Raw genomic sequence first — 21670 nt, 5'->3', positions numbered from 1 at the left:
TAGGATTGTGAATAGGGTTGGACTTAAGCATGTGTAAATTCTTTAATTAGCAAATTGTCTAATGTCATAACAAATATATGCTTCCTGCCCATGTAGGCCATTCGGATCAGCTACAATAGTCAATGTTTTCCATCATGGATATCCTCCACAATATTTATCCTCTGTCGTCGTAGACATTCTGAGGAGGTTTCCCTTTGAATCTGAAGGTAGAAGCCCTTTTGTAGGTAATTCTTTACGTGTACTGAAGGCGCCAGACATCACCAAAGTTAAGCTTCAGCTTGTTCCTGAACGTAAGTTACAGATACTATTGATTCTATACAGTAATGAGGTCCTTTTTTTTGGAAGATAACCTGTTATATATGACCTTTTACAAAAAGAAATCACCCATTCTAGCTGTCTGAATGTACACTATATTTAACCTGCAGATAAAGGAATTCATATTTCAGTGGGGTTAGTTCTCCAAAAGTGTAAAACTGAATTTCTTTTCTATTTCTTCATGGCTAGATATCTCAAATTCTTCTCTGAGTCCTTGTCTTTGCTTTGACAGGCAAGCAAGTCCTGGGCACCAGCAAAGTGGTCAGTTCTTAAGAGTTATTCAGTATTGGCTAAATCAATGATTCCACTACCAGTACCAGCTACCTCTTTTCATGTAGGATTAATATAGAAGTGCCTTCTCCTCAATTGACACCAGCACCAGATAGATTTATTCTACCCCAGGATCTCCAGAGGAATTGAAATCCCTTCTTTTGTCAGGAGACATGCACCTGTCAATATGAGTCACAAGACTGTCATCAAAACCAACTGAATCTTCAGTACTGACCATAGCTTAGACTTTACCACAAATTACTCCGCCTTCTACTGCATGCCCCACTTTTGAATTTGATGTCTCTTATCAGATTCACAACACAGAGATGAGAACACACTACCTTATTTTCCTAGGAGTCCCTTCCTAGACTATCAGTCAGAAAGGGTGTCTTGGGTGTCCAGGCAGGATAGGGATGAACAATTCCACCCACAGCAAATGCCCTCATGTCAGTCTCCATGGTTCTATAGTACAGGACATTCTAACAGCAGAAAACCTTCTACAAGGGAAATGAAAGAGGTTCTACATTTGGTCTGCTTCCTCTTGAGTCACAGCTATCTCATGTTTTAGATTACTTATTCCTAAAAAATGGGGGGCTGTCACTGAGTTCAATTACAGTGCATTTGGCAACTATTAGCAGCTTCCCCTCCATTAGATGGTTTCTTGATTTTTTTTTTTCCCTCGCACAATGACATAGGTTTATCAAGTGGTTACTGAAACTTTTTTTTCCTATTAAGGTAAATTACCTGTACTTTGGGATCATAATTTGGTCCTTCTAGCACTTGAGTCCCCTGTTTAAGCTTTAGCAAGATGTTCTTTCCTACATTTGCAGTGAAGACATCTTTCCTAGTAGCTACTATGTCAGCTAAGACTAAATAGTATCCAAATTCTAGCTTAATTAAGACATTCAATGACCAATATTTTACTCTAAATTTCATGCCAATCTTGAAGAAGCAAGATTTCACTCGTTAGAGAGTATTAGTCTTTGGAAATAAAAGGCTAAAGTCCTTAAGAACCTCCCAGATGCTCTTTATTTCATTTGCAGAAAGGTTCACCTGTTTCCACTCAGAGTATTGAACTTGGTTTCAGGGTGAATAAGAACATGTTATAAAATCATGACATTAGACCCCTCCCCACCCAGACTATTCTTAGAGCTCACTCCACTAGACTTTGGTCTACATCTGTAGCCTTGTTGAAAAGTATCTCTATTATAGATATTTGTAAAGAGGTTATTTGGGGCTCTATTCATACCTTCTCGAGGCAGTAGGCTAGAAGTCTAGAGACTTCTGGATTGGAATCCTCTTTTGGCAGTGCAGTACTTCATTTGTACTAGACAGGATGCTGAACACCCTCTCCATAATTAGTTTACTGCTTGGGTGGCACTTTCAGTGGAAAATCCATAGGGACAATTGCTCGGAGAGTTTACCTGTACAGTAACTGGTAGTCTTTAAGATGTCTTGTCCCTGTTGATGTTCTTCTACCCATCTTCCTTCACCTCTGCTTCAGAGTCCCTAGCTTATGCTGGGTACTGTGATGGAGTGGTGATTGGTCCTGCCACACTGCCCTTTATACCCTTGGAATGGAGCACAATGATAACTAGGATGCATGTGTGGACCAAACAGTTAGTTATTCCTGGCAAAAATCTCCGACCACAGGCATACTGGGTGCATGCACATCTGAAGCAGAACACTCATAGAGACAATGCATCTTGAAGAACTCCAGTTGCTGTACAGGTAAATAACATCTCCTTTCTTTTCCAAAATCTGAAATGTCTGAATATCAGACAGGTGACGATTTCAAATTGCATTACTCTATTCTCTGCCCCAAAACTCCATACATTAATGTTCTCTAATAGTGGTATTTCTAGTTAATAGGATTAAAAAAATAATTTATAACTTGCTAGTTTCACTTTTATTTCAAGTTATCAACTTTTAAATTCCATCTGCCTTCTCTGATAACTTACTTCATTACTTACATATCTGCCTTCCATAGAAAAGTTGGGGGACAATTATATGGGTTTATTATTAATTAACATTTATAGTGTGGTAGCACCTAAAAGCACCAACCTCACTGAGCTACTTTCTGCAAGGCTCTGTGTAAATACAAAATAAATGATAGTTCCTGCCCCAAAGAGCTTACTGTTTAGGGCCAAATCCTTTAACTTGGAGAATTCAGGACCCGTGTAGCAAGGAAGGGTGGAAACATCTAGAGGAGGGGGAGCAGGAGCAGCTCTGAGAATGGGAAATGTAAGACCCAGCCTCTAATTTGGAAGAAAATGACTCTCCTTTCGCTGACCACAAAGGTGCCATTCCAGATGGTGCCAGCAATTGGTGCAGAGGAGGAGAGGTCCATAGAGAAGTGAGCATCATGGATTTTCTCATTCACAGTACCAAAGTAAGAGCCATCCGGGGTACATGAGGCTGGCATGGTACCGCGCTCTGTAATGATCCTGCTAGTTCTCCTGTGTCCACCAGCACCAATAGCACTGGCTCTTGTACTGCTGGCAATATTGGCACCGACAGGATCAGGAGATCCCTGGCAACCACAAATGCCTCCGGCATGGCCGGTACTGAGATAGTGTCAGAGTGTGGTGCCACGGATGTGGAAGGAGTTCCTTCTGGCTTCGGACTTGATGGCACCCCCCTAGGCACCAGAATCAATGGTTCCATCTTCTGCGGTACCAAAGCAGAGGAGTACTTAGACTGCACTCTACTCTTATCCCCATGCCTAGTAGACCTTAGTGCCAACAATCTCCCCTGCTTCTTATGCCTCTTCTTAGGCTCTGGTGATGGTGAACGCTGTTAGGACTCAGATATGGTATGCACATGTGCATCACTCAAGAAGAACAAAAGTATATATACCCATTATTTAACAATGAAATCAGAACTGTATTTTAACAAAATTTGAGACAATTTTCTCTTCCTTCATTGTTAATTATTGGTAAGAAATATTCATATGTAATGCTTATATTACATAGTGTCCAAAGGCCCCATAGTGCTAGATGATATACAAACACATATGAAGATATATAAACCCTGAAGATCTAAGGAGACAAGTGACATATAAAGAGTGGAGGAAGAGAGTGTTACAAGCACAAACGTGCTGAGAATTGTGAGTTGTTTGCAGACTTCCTCATTTTTCTTTCAGAGTAGCCAAATGAGCAATATTACATCCATCATTAACATATTTTGAAAAGCCATTGTATTCTAAACCCCAATTTTCACTCCCTCTAAAGACTTCCTTTGAGTCTGTAAGTCCACATGTTTTTTTCTCAGCCTCCGGCTGAAACTGAAATTTTACAACCAGTTCAGAAGAGCTGCCCTGGAGTTATACAAGCATGAAAAAAGTGTCTGTTTTTTTTAATATAGATATATAATTTTTTAATGGAGTCTAGCTTGAACTCCACTCAAAATGGGGGGTTTTTTGTTTTGTTTTTTTAAGAAATGCCATAGACTTAGTTTTCCAAGAGGAAAAATGACTATGACATACTTAAAGAAATTTTATATACAATAAATTATAAGCAATTGAAATGGTGCCACTGAAAGAGAGTGTATTGCCACCCTTAAACTTATTCCAGAAATGGTCATTTGTATCAATACTGAAAGCTGAAAATTCACCCACCCAAAAATGCCCTTCTGTAAACCTAGGGCTGGATGCTGCCTCCTGCTGCTGTACACAAACCACCCAAGGATTTCCTCAGTATCAAAACCCCATGCTGGAGTAGAATTGGTAGTGCAGTTCTTATGTCATGGTAAGAGGAGGCACACGGCATTTCACACGATCAGAGCCTATGTTTAATAAAATGTGTCACAGTTATAACTAACACAGATGTTTGAAATCCAATATGAGGTTTTATTTCTAAACTATTACTTATGAGCATTCTTTATTGAAATTACGAGCCAGATTCTGACACCATGAGTCACACTGAATAATATGTTAATTTACATATGGACATACCAGTGAAGGAATAAGGTACTGCTCAATTTGAATAAGGTCTTGTCTACACTACGAAATTAGGTTGAATTTATAGAAGTCGGTTTTGTAGAAAGTGTTTTTATACAGTCGATAGTGTGTGTCTCCACACAAATGCTCTAAGTGCATGTAGTCGGCGAAGTGTGTCCACAGTACCGAGGAAACCGTCGACTTCCGGAGCGTTGCACTGTGGGTAGCTATCCCACAGTTCCCGCAGTCTCCACCGCCCATTTGAATTCTGGGTAGAAATCCCAATGCCTGATGGGGCTAAAACATTGTCGCAGGTGGTTCTGGGTACATATCGTCAGGCCCCCCTTCTCTCCCTCCCTCCCTCCATGAAAGCAAGGTCAGACAATCGTTTTGCGCCTTTTTTCTTGAGTTATCTGTGCAGACGCCATACCACGGCAAGCATGGAGCCCGCTCAGCTAACCGTCACCGTAGGTCTCCTGGGTGCTGGCAGATGTGGTATTGCATTGCTACACAGCAGCAGTTTATTGCCTTTTGGCAGCAGACAGTGCAGTATGACTGGTAGCCGTCGTCGACGTAGTCCTGGGTGCTCTTTTAACCAACCTCAATGAGGTCGGGCGCCTGGGCAAACATGGGAGTGACTCAGCCAGGTCATTTCCCTTTTAAGTTTCGTCTCATGGCGATTCAGTCCTACTGGCAGTGCACTGTCTTTTAATCTGAAGCCAGCAGAAGACAATGGCCAGCAGTCATACTGCACCGTCTTCTGCCGAGCACCCAGGAGATAACGATGGCTAGCGGTCGTACTGCACAGTCTGCTGCCAGCAAGATGTATAAAGATAGATGAAGTGGATCAAAACAAGAAATAGACCAGATTTGTTTTGTATTCATTTTCTCCTCCCTCCTTCTGTGAAATCAACGGCCTGCTAAACCCAGTTTTGAGTTCTATCCTTGAGGTTTTGAGTTCTATCCTTGAGGGGGCCATTCTGTTTCTCGCAAAGCCACCCCCTCTGTTGATTTTAATACCCTATAAGCCAACCCTGTAAGCCATGTTGTCAGTCGCCCCTCACTCCATCAGAGCAATGGCAAACAATCGTTCCGCACCCTTTTCCCTGGATTGCCCAAGCAGGAGTAGATGCAATAGCACAGCAAGCATGGAGCCCGTTCAGCTCACCGCAGCAGTTATGACCATTGTAAACACCTCGCACATTATCGTGCAGTGTATGCAGAACCAGCACCTGAAAAACCAGGCGAGGAGGCGACGGCAGCATGGTGATGAGGACATGAACACACTTTTCTCTAAAACTGCGTTCCCCCGCAATTTGGAGATCATGGTGTTAATGGGGCAGGCTCATGCCATGGAACGCCAATCCTGGGCCCGGGAAACAAGCACAGAGTGGTGGGACCATATAGTGTTGCAGGTCTGGGATGATTCCCAGTGGCTCCAAAACTTTTGCATGTGTAAGAGCACTTTCATGGAACTTTGTGACTTGCTTTCCCCTGCCCTGAAGCACAAGAATACCAAGATGAGAGAGCAGCCCTCACAGTTCACAAGTGAGTGGCAATAGCCCTGTTCAAGCTTGCAACGCCAGACAGCTACCAGTCAATCGGGAATCAATTTGGAGTGGGCAAATCTACTGTGGGGGTTGCTGTGATGCAAGTAGCCAACGCAATTATTGAGCTGCTGCTATCAAAGGTAGTGACTCTGGGAAATGTGCAGGCCATAGAGGATGGCTTTGCTGCAATGGGATTCCCTAACTGTGGTGGGGCCATAGACGGAACCCATATCCCTATCTTGGCACCGGAGCACCACGCCGCCGAGTATATAAACCGCAAGGGGTACTTTCCAATAGTGCTGCAAGCACTGATGGATCACAAGGGACGTTTCACCAACATCAACGTGCGATGGCCGGGAAAGGTTCATGACGCTCACGTCTTCAGGAACTCTGGTCTGTTTAAATGGCTGCAGGAAGGGATTTACTTCCCAAACCAGAAAATAACTGTTGGGGATGTTGAAATGCCTATAGTTATCCTTGGGGACCCAGCCTAACCCTTAATGCTCTGGCTCATGAAGCCGTACACAGGCACCCTGGACAGTAGTCAGGAGCTGTTCAACTGTAGGCTGAGCAAGTGCAGAATGGTGGTAGAGTGTGCATTTGGATGTTTAAAGGGTTGCTGGTGCAGTTTACTGACTCAGTTAGACCTCAGTGAAACCAATATTCCCATTGTTATTGCTGCTTGCTGTGTGCTCCACAATCTCTGTGAGAATAAGGGGGAGACATTTATGGCTGGATGGGAGGTTGATGCAAATCGCCTGGCCGCTGAATACGTGCAGCCAGACACCAGGGCGGTTAGAAGAGCATAGCAGGAAGCGGTGCGCATCAAAGAAGCTTTGAAAATCAGTTTCATGACTGGCCAGGATACTGTGTGACACTTCTGTTTGTTTCTGCTTGATGAAAACCCGCCCCCTTAGTTGCCTCTAAATTCCCTGTAAGCCACCCCCCTTTGATCACAGCTTGCTTGCAAAGGAAATAAAGTCACTATGATTTAAAAAACATGTATTCTTTATTAATTGATTATAAAAATAGAGAGATAACTCACAAGGTAGCCTGGGTGGGGTGTGGGAGGGGGGTAGGAGGGAAGGAAAAGGCCACTTTAAAACTTGTTGAATGCCAGCCTTCTGTTGCTTGGGCTGTCCCCTGCGGTGGAGTGTTTGGGTGCCTGGAGCCTCCCACCCCGCGTTCTTGGGTGTCTGGGTGAGGAGGCTATGGAACTTGGGGAGGAGGGAGGGCAGTTAAGCAGGGGCTGCAGCAGCAGTCTGTGATCCTGCTGCCATTCATGAACGTCCACCAGACGCCGGAGTATGTCCGTTTGATCCCACAGTAGCCCCAGCATTTCCTCATGCCTCCTCTGATCTTCCTGCTGCCACCTTTCCTCACGTTCATAGACCACCATCCTGTACTCTGCTATTGTGTCCCTCCACACAGCTCTGTCAGTGCCGGACAACTGCGTGAGCTCAGAGAATATGTCATCGCGCTTGCGTTTTTTTTCGCTGCCTTATCTGGGATAGGCTTTGGGACAGAGGAGGGAGGCTTGAAACATTTGCAGCTACTGGAGGAAAAAAGGGAGTGAAGTATTTTAAAAGATACATTTTACAGAACAATGGCTATACTCTTTCACGGTGAACAACGCTATTCACATTACATAGCACATGTGATTTTGATACAAGGTCGCATTTTGCATCTTATATTGAGTGCCTGCGGCTTTGGTGTTAGAGATCACACACGCAGGGCCGGGCAACAGAATTTGGCTTGCAGGCGGCCATGGTAAGCCATAGTCTTTCGGCTTCTGCAACCTTCATAACAGCAGCCCCCTCCTTTCCCATACCAAGCAAAGCCCGTTGAGTTGGCCATTTAGTGCTGCAGTTTTCCTGTTAACGTGCAGCAGCAGAAACCAAACTAACTCCCTTGCCCCATCCAATTCTCTGGGATGATTGCTTTTCCCCTTCCCCCACCACCTGGCTGGTATCGGGGAAGATCCCTGCTAGCCAAACGCAAACAGCTCAGCGCCAATGCCCCCCCCCCACTGCGTGGCTAACTGCTGGGAGGATTTCTTTTCAGCCACAGGCAAACAGCCCAGTAGGAATGGGCACCTCTGAATGTCCCCTTAATCAAATTCCCCTATTTCAACCAGGTTACCATGAACGATATCTCTCTCCTGAGGATAACACAGAGAGATAAAGAATGGATGTTGCTTGAATGCCAGCAAACACCGGGACCATACGCTGCCAGGCTTTGTCATGCAATGATACCAGATTACTTGTTACTAGCATGGCGTGATAAAGTGTCCTACCATGAAGGACGGAATAAGGCTGCTCTTCCCAGAAACCTTCTGCAAAGTCTTTTAAATTACCTCCAGGAGAGCTTCATGGAGATGTCCCTGGAAGATTTCTGCTCCATCCCCAGACACGTTAACAGACTTTCCAGTAGCAGTACTGGCCATGAATGCTTCCCAAGTCCTCAGGGCTACTTAATCATTAAAAAACGCTTGCTTTTATAACATGTATTGTATTTAAAAAGGTACACTCACCAGAGGTCCCTTCTCCGGCTTCGTTGGGTTGGGAGAGTATTTCAGTCAGGGTGATAAAAAGATCCTGGCTGTCGGAGAGAACAGTGTGCTGTGTGCTCTCCCCAAGCTTGTCCTCCTCCTCCTCATCTTCCCCATCTGCAAAATCCTCAGCCATGGTGGAGAGTACCCCATCATCGGAGTCCACAGACAGGAGTGGAGTAATGGTGGCGGCCCCCCCTGGAATTGCATGCAGCTCAGCGTAGAAGTGGCATGTCTGGGGCTCTGACCCGGAGCATCCATTTGATTCTTTGGTTTTCTGGTACGCTTGTCTGAGCTCCTTAAGTTTCACACTGCAATGTGTTACATCCCTGATGTAACCTCTGTCCCTCATGGCCTCTGAGATTTTTTGAAATGTTTTGGCATTTTGTCTTTTGGAACGTAGTTCTGATAGCACGGATTCCTCTCCCCATACAGCGATCAGATCCAGTACCTCCCATTCGGTCCATGCTGGAGCTCTTTTTCGATTCTGGGACTGCATGGTCACCTGTACTGATGAGCTCGCCTGGCCAAACAGGAAATGAGATTCAAATGTTCCCGGGGCTTTTCCTGTACACCTGGCTAGTGCATCCGAGTTCAGAGTACTGTCCAGAGCGGTCACAATGGTGCACTGTGGAATAGCTCCCGGAGGCCAATACCTTCGAATTGCATCCACACTAACCCTAATTCGAAACGACGATGTCAATTTCAGCGCTAATCCCCTCGTTGGGGAGGAGTACAGAAATCGGTTTTAAGAGCCCTTTATGTCGAAAAAATGGCTTCGTTTTGTGGACAGGTGCAGGGTTAATTCGGATTTAACGCTGCTAAATCCAACATAAACTCGTAGTGTAGACCAGGCCTAAGGGTGCCATAATCTGGGCCTAGATTTGCATACTAAAAGTTACTGAACAGAAAATGTAATTATTCTGTTTTCTTAATTTAGATTATAATGGTAGGCCGAAGGTTGTTACTACTCCATTTAAATCTTCTGATATTGAGAAGACTGTGGTGATTCCTGGCTTTAGCAGCTTCCTGATTGTTGAAGTTCTGGATAATCTGACTGCTTTGGCAGATGCTACCATGCCTGAGAGAGTGCCTTTCAACAGAACCTTTGGGTCAGCCATGTGGTTTGTATATGACTTTGGCACTACGAATGGAAGAAAATGGAAGATTATAGTAGGCACCTGTAGATACTGGGTACGAGAGCTTGATGATAATCTACCACTGAATGCCATTAAATACTTGGATCTTACCCAAACCTTCAATTTTGGATTCAGAGTAACCCCTGTTGATACAGGTGAGACATTTTGAATTTTGTTTTTATTTCTTGAGCTCTATAGTCTGAACACAAAATGTAAAATAGATATGAGGCTGGTTTGGGTGAATTTTACATGATAATGGCCAGATACTGATTTCAGTTAGATGTAAATTTGGAGTAACTCCAATGAAGACAATGTCCTACATTTCAAGCCCCTGCCACTTGGTGGAATTATAAACTGAAATTATACATGGTGGTTTTTGGACAAAAAGAAATTTTTGAACCATATTCTATTTACCTCCACTCTCTCCTCACACCCAAAGCCAAGCACCTTAGTATGGCCATTGTAACATTTACAACATTTTGACAGATGGTTTTGCTTTGCACTCATGACTGCGTTAATTTTAAAACTTAAAACTTCTTATATGTGAAGGGTTCGGTCCCAGAGACCCCTTGAGACTGTCACCTGATGTGCTAAAATTACCTCTGAGCCTGTTTTCCCTGCCAGCTTGGGACTCCAGAACCCCGCCTTGTGGAACCAGACAAGCTAGCCTGCTGCAACACAGAGCCAGGGTCCGGGCCACACCCCCAAAGCTGTAGGCTTTAAGTGAAAACAGCTCTGCAGGTTACCTGATTCCAGCACCCAGCTTCCAATAGGATCCAAACCCAAAATAAATCCATTTCACTCTGAATAAAGCTTATACAGGGTAAACTCATAAATTGTCCGCCTTCTATAAAACTGATGGAGAGATATGCACATCTGTTTGCTCCCAAAGGTATTAATCACTTTTTCTGGGTTTACTAATAAACAAAAGTGATTTTATTAAGTATAAAAAAGTAGGATTTAAGTCAGGGGCAGACAAACTTTTTGGCCTGAGGGCCACATTGTGTTTCCAAAATTGTATGGAGGGCCGGTTAGGGGAGGCTATGTCTCCCCAAACAGCCAGGCATGGCCCAGCCGCCGCCTCCTATCCAATTTCCCCCCCTCTCCGCTTCTTGCCCCCTCATGGCCCCCCCCGGGACTCCTGCCCCATCCAACCCCCCTGTCGGCCCCCCCCAGGACTCCTACCCCCTCCACCACCCCTTGTCCCCGACCACTCTGGACCCCCCACGCCTGACTGCCCCCTGCCACCCAATCCAACCCCCCTTCTCATTCCTGACTTGTCCCCCCGGGATCCCTGCCCCATCCAACCACCCCTTCTCCCTGTCCCCTGACCGCCCGCGGAACCCCTGCCCCTGACTGCCCCCTGCCGCCCCATCCAACCCCCCCCTTCCTGGTTGCCCCCCCTCCAGGACCCCTGCCCCCATTCAACCCCCCTGTTCCCCTCTGACCACCCTGACTCCTATCCACACTCCCGGCTCCTGACCACCCCCCAAACTTCCCTGCCCTCTATCCAACTCCCCCGCTCCCTGCCCCCTTACTGTGCTGCCTGGAGCACCAGTGGCCGGTGGCGCTACAGCCGCGCCACCCGGAGCACCGGGTCAGGCCGCGCTCTGCAACCACGCTGCCCAGCCGCCCAGAGCGTTGCACTGGCCGCATGGCTGCAGGGGAGGGAGGGACAGCAGGGGAGGGGCCGGGGGTAGCCTCCCGGGCCAGGAGCTCAGGGACCGGGCAGGAGGGTCCTGTGGGCCGGATGTGGCCCACCTCTGGTTTAAGTGGTTCCAAGTAAGAACAGACAGAACAAAGTAAGTTACCAAGCAAAATAAAGCAAAAACATGCAAGTCTAAGCCTAATACATTAAGAAACTGATTACAGGTAATATCTTGCTCTCAGAGATGTTCCAATAAGCTTCTTTCACAGACTAGACTTCTTCGTAGTCTGGGCCCAATCCTTTCCCCTGGTACAGTCCTTGTTAGTTCCAGCAGACATCTTAGGTGTTAACTAGGGGTTTTCTCATGACTGGCCCTCCCTTTGTCCTGCTCCACCCCTTTTTATAGCTTTGGCACAAGGTGGGAATATTTTGTCTCTGAGTCTCCACCCCTCCTTCTAAATGGAAAAGTACTAGATTTAAGATGGATTTCATTATCAGCTGACATGATCACATGTCCCTGTGAGACCTCATTCTTCATGACCCATGGGCTGGCTCAAATATACACAGGAAGGCTTGCAGGTAAATAAGCCATTTACAACCAATTGTCCTAGTCAATGGGAGCCATCAAGATTCTAAACCACCATTGATGGCCCACACTTTGTATAATTACAATAGGACCTCAGAGTTATACTTCATATTTCAAGATTCAGGTACAAGAATGATACATGCATACAACTAGGATGAACACACTCAGCAGATTATCAGCTTTGTAATGATACCTTACAAGAGGCCTTTTGCATAAAGCATATTCCAGTTATATTATATTCACATTCATAAGCATATTTTCATAAAGCAAATGGAGTGCAATGTCACACTATGGACTTAAGGCATGATCCAAATTTCATTAAGTCAATGGCAGTCTTTCCACTGACTTAGTGAACATTGGATCTGGCCCTCTGTTCTCAGCAAAGACAAGTAGCTTTTGACATGCTTGGAGAAATATGGTTGAAGAAATTTAATGCAAAGGTGAAGCTGATTTTTTTTCTTTTAAAATGTGTTTTCATTGATTTTTCAATTACATATAAGCACCAGATGATACCCTGACTTTTGGACCGTACTTTTAAAATAGTTGGCCAAATAGATGTATGACTAAATCAAACCAATGGAATACAATAATAACAGGAAAGAGAACATGAAGTGCCAGGGGCCAGAATGATTAAACACAGTTTTTCATGTAAATAGTACAGTATGGGTGATTTTTCCACTTTTGTATTAATCCCCAGTGTCGCTGGGCCAGGCTTCTCCCCACCTCCAAAATATATGCTGCCATGCCCATTGTCTTGCAAGGAGGCTTACTTTCTTAATAGAAACCATCAAATAAACAGAAAAACAATTTTAATTCAGTCTTTTTTTTCAGGTTGCTGCTCCACCCCTCTCAGGGCCCTCTGTCAGGCTCTCAGTTCTGAGCAGCCTCAGGGCACCAACCCCCACTTTGTTCCAGGGTACCTACCAGGAGTTAGCTGTATTCCAGTTTTCAGAGTAGCAGCTGTGTTAGTTTGTATTCGCAAAAAGAAAAGGAGTACTTGTGGCACCTTAGAGACTAACCAATGTATTTGAGCATAAGCTTTCGTGAGCTACAGCTCACTTCATCAGATGCATTCAGTAGAAAATATAGTGAGGAGATACTTGTGGCACCTTAGAGACTAACCAGTTTATTTGAGCATTAGCTCACGAAAGCTTATGCTCAAATAAATTGGTTAGTCTCTAAGATGCCAGAAGTACTCCTTTTCTTTTTTCTGTATTCCAGTGTGGCTCTCCCTCCCCAGGCACAGCCTGTGTCAATCAATCCCTCCTCTTCCTGCCCACTACCAACCCTTTATAGGTACAGGGGTAGCTCAGCCCTCTTTAACTGGGTACATTAGACTCACCTTCTTAGTCCAAGGGAGCTGGGCATAGTCTATCCTCAGGGACTAGCTGCCTTTTGATGCCCAGTAAGAATCAAAGAAAATTAACCATTGATGAGAGTGTTAGAAAATTAGTGTCAGTACTTTAGGACTGGTTCCTGCACATGAAGTAGCTTCAGTCATGTGAAGAGCGTCCTCACATAAATAAAGTTACTTACATATATAAATGTTTGCCAGCTCAAGCCATTAAAAAATAACTATCAGAATCCCCGGTATAGATCTCTCCCATACATGCCTATGTAAGTGAATGGAGTTGCATGGGTGTATTTCATAACAGGATTTGACCCTAAATCTGCAATTCAATCCCAGGTTGAAAATTTTAACCATATGATAATGTGGTTGATGATGTACAAAACAAAGAGCAGCACAGTACCTAGGCAAGGATTTTACATCCTAATTAGGGGTACGTAACATCCGGTGGGATTTTCCAAAGCATCCGAGAGATATACAGGTCCCATTGGAAAATTTAATGAGACTTGTGCTCCTAAATTACTTAGGTGCTTTTGAAAATCCCATCATAGTGCAATATATTAGCAGAGGATGGTCAAATTTCAAAGTGATGCAGAGTTCTTCCTTTTAACACACACATATTGCATTGATGGATTAATGTTGGTAAGCTTTGTGGCAGAATTCTGTTTTAACAAAGAAATGGAATGAAGAATGATTGTTTGGAAAATAACAAGAAGCATGATATTCTAAGATAAGAGGTGGCATGGAAAAAGGTGCAAAGGCCAAGGTGGGTGAAGTATACCAAAGCTGCATTGCTGAGGGTAACGATATTGGTGAGAAATGAGAGCCGAGATACAGGCCAGCATAGAATTGTGCCAGAGCACTGAGAATGAGGGTGAGAAGCTAGATTGTGAGAGGAAGTCTGATTCAAAGACAATGGGAGTGACATGATCGAATGGTGAGACAGGAAGATGATTTAAACAGCAGCCCAGACTGGAAAGAGTGGGATGAGATGCAGGGAGGCCAGAGAGGAAAAAGTCAGGAAATTCTGAGATATGGTTCCCACAAAAATCTGCACTCATCTGTGTGAAGACACATTACAGTAACAGGTTAGTTGAGCTGTTCGGCCAAATTAAGAAGCAACTCCTAATGTTGAGGAAGAGAACATACAGAGCTGTGAGTAGGGGATAACTCTTCCCTGTTCACTCCATATGGACACAAATCTCTTCCCTTTGAGTGGAGCATTAGGTGGCAACTCCGAGTTCAAACTTTGAGTCTTGGGCTTAATTGTTCCTCAATTGAGTTTTCCTATAGTAAGGGAGCACGTGGCTTCAAGTAATTATGATCTTCATTTCTGTGCTTGATTTCACAGACTATCCAGTCTTTCACATGCCACTAATGAAGCTAGTAGTTGGAAATCCATCCCTATTTAAAGTGAAGACAAACGATTACTGGGATGACACTGATAGTTACACGATGAAATTCTCTGTCACTAACAGTTTTTTCAAACAAGTAAGAGTAGACCAGTAGTGAGTAACATACTGGCTCCTACAATAGTATCTTTCATTTTTTATTTAGCAGAGTTTTGATAAAGGGGGACAGAGCAGATGATTATACATTGAGAGAATTTACACTTATGTAGTGACTGGGTCATGTAGAATATCTTTGTTAAAGGACTTTGCTATGAAACATTTTCAACATTTTATCAAAATTTTGTGAATATCTATTTTCTGTTGACCCTCAGTCCTTGTGTGAAGTTCTTATACATGTCACTGTGAGTTCCACCTATGGAATGACTGTAGCTCAAGAATCTATCTATCTAGTATATATAATATAAAATTACTTCAAAGTGCAGTATTCATTTTCACTTGTTTCTGTTCTTCCTTGCATCTCTGCCCACAGTGTACTTCGTTATTCATTCATATTATTCATTATCAATACAGTTTATTTTCTAACTTCCTCAGGGCAGAGACCTTGTTATCCTAGTTGTCTGTTTGTGGGTCTACATGAGCATATTGCCTATGAGGTGTGAAAGATTAATGGAGATCAGAATGTAGGCTTTAGGACCGATTAATATTAGTGTGAATGCCCCATGGGGAAGTGACACTGCCATGCCAGAGCATGGAAATCTTAGATTAATGATGGGAGAGTAACCCATCAGCTTTCCCCTTGACACTCGCTTTTTTTCCTTTCCGTGTGTTTGGTGTTGGGGTAAAGGCAGTATTTGTCAGGTAATGTGGAGCAACTCAAGAAAAACTTACCCCTTTGTAAAGTTTTTTTTTATTCTTTCACTGCCCCTTCCATTGCTGTGGGCTCTTTCACAAGCACAACAAAAGCACGTTAAAATAAAATCAGCACTAGTGAGATAATGACTTGTCTACACAAGTTCATATGCTATATGTACCCACATTAATTCTGTTAATCAGAACAACCCCTCTTTTATCATGTCATAATCCTAACTCACCCCTTTCCCCAAAGTATCCTGGTTCAAAAAGAATGGCCTTTACAGCATGTCCGGAAAATTAACAAGCGTGGGCTGTGGTAGATTAAGTGGGAGAGTGAATTCCTGAGTCAAGGACGCCTCACAGAGCATGTCCTGTCATCCCCCACCATTCCCCTTCCTGTCTAAAACAGATAGCTTGAGTACCCTGCTGATCACAACCATAGTCCTTTTACATGTAGAGAGAGGCAGCTGTTGTGATAATTAAACATATACATGTATCACAATTGTGAGCTCAACTGTGAGAAGTGAGTGCAAGTTCATAAACTGTCACAATAAGCTATACAAATATTGATGGGAAAGGTGCAAAAGGGAGACAAACTGAATTAGTCCAAACAAAAAGGCCTACTGATCTACGTCAGGGACATTATTAAGATCGTGCATGGTAACCAAGAGAAGTGTGGAACCAGAAATCAATTAACCAAAATCGTGTGTCAGAAATTAGTCCTATTGGACAAAATAATGAGGGGATGGACTATTTCACCTGTCATCCCTTTTGGGGTTCTTCAAAAAAAAATAAGATTGAGGGAGGGAATTCAGATGGACGGAAGTGAACACAGTAATTGCTGACTGCACAACTGTACCAGTAACTGTAATTGCACAACTTCCTGGTGCAACTACTGGAAGAACCAACCAGGGGCCGGTCTCCTCTTGACCTGCTGCTTACAAACAGGGAAGAATCAGTAAGGAAAGGAGAAGTGGATGGCAACCTGGGCAGCAGTGACCATGAGATGGTTGAGTTCAGGATCTTTACAAAAGGAAGAAAGGAGAGTAGCAAAATACGAACCCTGGACTTCAGAAAAGCAGAGTTTGACTCCCTTAGGGAACTGATAGGCAGGATCCCCTGGGAGACTAATATGAGGGGGAAAGGAGTCCAGGAAAGCTAGCTGTATTTTAAAGAAGCCTTATTGAGGGCACAGGAACAAATCATCCAGACATGCAGAAAGAATAGTAAATGTGGCAGGCAACCAGCTTGGCTTAACAGGGAAATCTTCGGTGAGCTTAAACACAAAAAGGAAGCTTACAAGAAGTGGAAACTTGGACAGATGAGAAGGGAGGAGTATTAGAATATTGCTCGAGCATGCAGGGGTGTAATTAGGAAGGCCAAAACACAACTGGAGTTGCAGCTAGCAAGGGATATGAAGGGTAACAAGAAGGGTTTCTACAGGTATGTTGGCAACAAGAAGGTGGTCAGGGAAAGTGTGGGACCCTTACTGAATGGGGGAGGCAACCTAGTGACAGGTGATGTGGAAAAAGCTGAAGTACTCAATCATTTTTTTGCCTCTGTCTTCATAGACAAGGTCAGCTCCCACACTGCTGTCCTGGCCAACACAGTATGGGGAGGAGGTGAACAGCCCTCAATGGTGAAAGAACAGGTTAAGGACTATTTAGAAAAGCTGGACATGCACAAGTCCACGGGTCCAGATCTATTGCATCCGAGAGTGCTGAGGGAATTGGCTGATATGATTGAAGAGCCATTGGCCATTATCTTTGAAAACTCATGGCGATTGGGGGAGGTCCTGGACATTTGGGAAAAGGCAAATATAGTGCCCATCTTTAAAAAAGGGAAGAAGGAGAACCCGGGAAACTACAGACCAGTCAACCTCACTTCAGTCCCTGGAAAAATCATGGAGCAGGTCCTCAAGAAAACCATTTTCAAGCACTTGAGGAGAGGAAGGTGATCAGGAACAGTCAACATGGATTCACCAAGGGCAAGTCATGCCTGACCAACCTGATTGCCTTCTATGATGAGATATCTGGCTCTCTGGATATGGGGAAAGCAGTGGACGTGATATATCTTGACTTTAGCAAAACTTTTGATACGGTCTCCCACAGTATTCTTGCCAGCAAGTTAAAAAAGTATGGATTGGATTAATGTACTATAAGGTGGATAGAAAGCTGGCTACATTGTCGGGCTCAACGGGTAGTGACCAATGGCTCGATGTCTAGTTGGCAGCTGAGTACACCAGGGGTCGGTCCTCGGGCCTGTTTTGTTCAACATCTTTATTAATGATCTGGATGATGGGATGGATTGCACCCTCAGCAAGTTTGCAGATGACACTAAGCTTGGGGAAGAGGTAAATACTTGGAGGGTATGGATACGGTCCAGAGTGACCTAGACAAATTGGAGGATTGGGCCAAAAGAAATCTGATGAGGTTCAACAAGGACAAGTGCAGAGTACTGCACTTAGGACGGAAGAATCCCATGCATGCTACAGGCTGGGGAACGACTGGCTAAGCAGCAGTTCCTGCAGAAAAGGACCTGGGGATTACGGTGGATGAGAAGCTAGCTATGAGTCAGCAGTGTGCCCTTGTTGCCAAGAAGGCTAATGGCATATTGGGTTGCATTGGTAGGAGCATTGCCAGCAGATCGAGGGAAGTTATTATCCCTCTCTATTTGGCACTGGTGAGGCCACATATGGAGTATTACGTCCAGGTTTGGGCCCCCCACTACAGAAAGGATGTGGACAAATTGGAGAGAGTCCAGCGGAGGGCAGCGAAAATTATCAGGGGGCTGGGGCACATGACTTATGAGGGGAGGCTGAGGGAACTGAGCTTGTTTGGTCTGCAGAAGAGGAGAATGAGGGGGGATTTGATAGCAGCCTTCAACTACCTGAAGGAGGGTTCCAAAGAGGATGGAGCTCTGCTGTTCTCAGTGGTGGCAGATGACAGAACAAGTAACAGTGGTCTCAAGTTGCAGTGGGGGAGGCCTAGGTGGCTATTAGGAAAAACTATTTCATTAGAAGGGTGGTGAAGCACTGAAATGGGTTACCTAGAGGGGGGTGGAATCTCCATCCTTAGAGGTTTTTAAGGCCTGGTTTCACAAAGCCCTCTCTGGGATGATTTAGTAGGTGTTGGTCCTGCTCTGAGCAGGGGGTTGGACTAGCTGACCTCCTGAGGTCTCTTCCAACCCTAATCTTCTATGATTCTATGAAAGAGGAAGGAGTGAGCTTTCACCATCATGGGTGCTATCCCCACCATCTCCTGGAATCTAGCGTGACACCATTGTTCTTTTGTCAGCCTGATCTTGAGATGTCCTGGCCAGACTGGGCCAGAGAGAGGGACCCAGATGACAAAACCACTTCCACCGGCTTTGGCTAAATCTTTTCATTAATTTCATCTCTCTTCTTTTTCTTCTCTTGAATAAGCATTTGGTTTAGCCAGTTGGGACTATATATTTTGCAACATTGCTATAAGCTTTTGTCTAGAAAGGCAGTTAAAAGCAATATCCTACATTGTCCAGTACTGGAACAAGTATGCCAGGTCTCCAAGTGGCTGATAAGATTGTTTATTCAGCAGTGTGGTTGCAAGTGAGATTCAACACCAGGGACAGAAGCTGCATTTTCCATCTTTACTGTTATTTTCTCTTCCTTCTTGTGTGTGTTTGTCATGTTTTGTCTCCTAGGAAAGGGGTTTGGACTTTAACAACAGCTCCAGCCCATCACAACTAAGTTCTTCTCTTTTCTCCAAAAGAACAATTTATTACCATCTTTAATTCCATCTAAGAGACTGTCAGACAAAGGTGGTGGGGGTCCTTCTAAAGATTCTCCCCCACTAAAGGGAAAGGGAACAAGGGATGTTGTTAAAAGGAAACCTTTATTTAATGCTTTACATTTCAAATGCTTTAACTATTTTCCCTTCTGTTTCTGTATTTTTAATAAAAGGTTAAAAAGGATTTGTAATGTGTTTGCCCTGGTACTAAGCAGGCTGAGGTCTCTGTATACCAAATCCCGAACCTTGTTTAAAACTGTTTAATGTTGAACGGTGAGTGGGTCATGTTAACAACTTTGACTTTTTGGCCCCATATATTCCATCTAAATTAATACAAAAGTCTCCAGAAAAATGGTATCAAGTCATATAGGTTAAAATCATCCCTTTGAACTCCACCCAGCAAACCAGTCAGAACAAATTATGAAACACTGCTGTGTCTAATGGTACAGACCATTTCTGAAGAAGACTGTATGAGCTATAGGCCATTTCTAGCTTTATTTTCTATGTTCACTGTAATGCAGGGATGGGCAAACTTTTGGGCCCGAGGGCCACATCTGGGTATGGAAATTGTATGGCAGGCCATGAATGCTCACGAAATCGAGGGTTGGGGTGTCGGTGGGGTGAGGGCTCTGGGGTGGGCCTGGGGATGGGGGTTCAGGAGAGTGCTCTGGGCTAGGACCAAGGGGTTCAGAGGGCAGGAGGGGGATCAGGGCTGGGGCAGGGGTTGGGCCATGGGAGGGGGTCAGGGGTACAGGTTCTGGGAGGTGCTTACCTCAAACAGCTCCCAGAAGCAGTAGCATGTCCCCCCTCTGGCTCCTACACAGAGGCACAGCCAGGCTGCTCTGTGCACTGTCCCATCCACAGGCACCACCCCTGCAGCTCCCATTGGCTGTGGTTCTCAGAAAATGGGAGCTCCAGGGGCGGCACTTGGGTTGGGGGCAGCATGTGGGCGCTCCTGGCTGCCCTGTGCATAGGAGCCGGAGCAAGCCCGGATCCCAGTCCCTGACGGGAGCTACAGGGCCAGATTAAAACACCTGGAGGGCTGAATGTGGGCCCTGGGCCACAGTTGGCCCACCCCTGTTGCAATGGTATATTGTATATGTTTTGGATGTACTCATTTATTTTTACCATATGAACTTCCACAGGGTAAATCTTCAATAGCTGCTGTTCTCACAAAAGCATCACTTGTTTGTGGTGTGTCAACAATTGTCTTAACACTGAAGAGTGGCTGTTCGTACAGTAAATCAATGCACTACATTTCTCCAGTTTCAATCTCTGCCCAGAATTGGCTTCATGGGGACCCAAAAGACCCATATGGTTTCAAACTCTTAAAACAGTTGCCGGTAAGAAAGATAAGTAGTAAGCAAATTTATATCCAAAGGGAGTAATGTTCAGCTTCCCATTTTGTGAAACCACTTTTGAGACACTGATTTCACAAGAAAAAGTGGATGCATGCTTATTTGCGCACAAAAGTTGAGGAAGTGAATAAATAAACGGGTGTCAACATATTTTTGTAGATAATTTAGTCGTGCACAAAAATATGTGTGTAAAATTAGAGTCCAGGGCTTGAAAGTTGGATCCAAAAATATTATATTTTGTTACAAATATGCCATCAATATTTAGTATGTTTAGGCTGAGTAAATAAAAATGTTTGTAGAGTCCAAGGCCAGAAGGGACCACTGTGATCATCAAGTCTCAATTCCTGTATAACAGGCCATAGAACTCCTCCAAAATAATTACTGTTGAACTCAGGCATATCTTTTTATAAAACATCCAAATTTGATTTAAAAATTGCCAGTCATGGAGAATTCACCATGACCCTTGATAAGATGTTCCAATGGTTAATTAATCTCACTTCAAAAACGTTTACGCCTTATTTCCAGTCTGACTTTGTCTAGCTTCAATGTCCAGCCGTTGAATCATGTAAAACCTTTGTCTGCTAGACTGAAGAGCCCATTTTCAAATATTTATTCACCATGTAGATACTTACAGACTGTGATCAAGTCACCCTTAACCTTCTCTTTGTTAAGCTAAATATATTGAACTCCTTGAAGCTACCGCTGTAAGGCATGTTTTCTAATCCCTTGATCATTCTCATGGCTCTTCTCTGAACCCTCTCCAATTTATCAATGTCCCTCTTGAATTGTGGACACGAGAACTGGAGACAGTATTCCTGCAGTGATCACACCAGTGCCAAATACAGAGGTAAAATAACCTCTTTACTCTTACTTGAGATTCCCATGTTTATGCATACCAGGATTGTATTAGCCTTTTTGGCTATAGCATCACCTTGGAGACACGTTTGGCTGATTGTCCACCATGACCCCCATATATTTTCAGAGTGACTGCTTC

At 44.3% G+C, this 21670-nt stretch overlaps 1 protein-coding gene across 1 annotated transcript in view; it reads left to right on the top strand.

Annotated features, from left to right (window-relative positions):
- Window positions 1-21670, top strand: part of CATSPERB (catsper channel auxiliary subunit beta) — a 102935-nt gene that overhangs the window by 49063 nt on the left and 32202 nt on the right. Inside the window, exons 17-20 of the mRNA XM_048852691.1 lie at window positions 97-290; window positions 9567-9920; window positions 14699-14838; window positions 20464-20661. Coding sequence (XP_048708648.1) covers window positions 97-290; window positions 9567-9920; window positions 14699-14838; window positions 20464-20661 — 886 coding nt within the window. The remainder of the gene's footprint in view (window positions 1-96; window positions 291-9566; window positions 9921-14698; window positions 14839-20463; window positions 20662-21670) is intronic.

The sequence above is a fragment of the Caretta caretta genome, chromosome 6 (assembly GCF_965140235.1).
Source record: "Caretta caretta isolate rCarCar2 chromosome 6, rCarCar1.hap1, whole genome shotgun sequence".
NCBI classification, from domain to species: domain Eukaryota; kingdom Metazoa; phylum Chordata; order Testudines; family Cheloniidae; genus Caretta; species Caretta caretta.
This window is presented reverse-complemented; position numbering and strand designations above follow the sequence as displayed.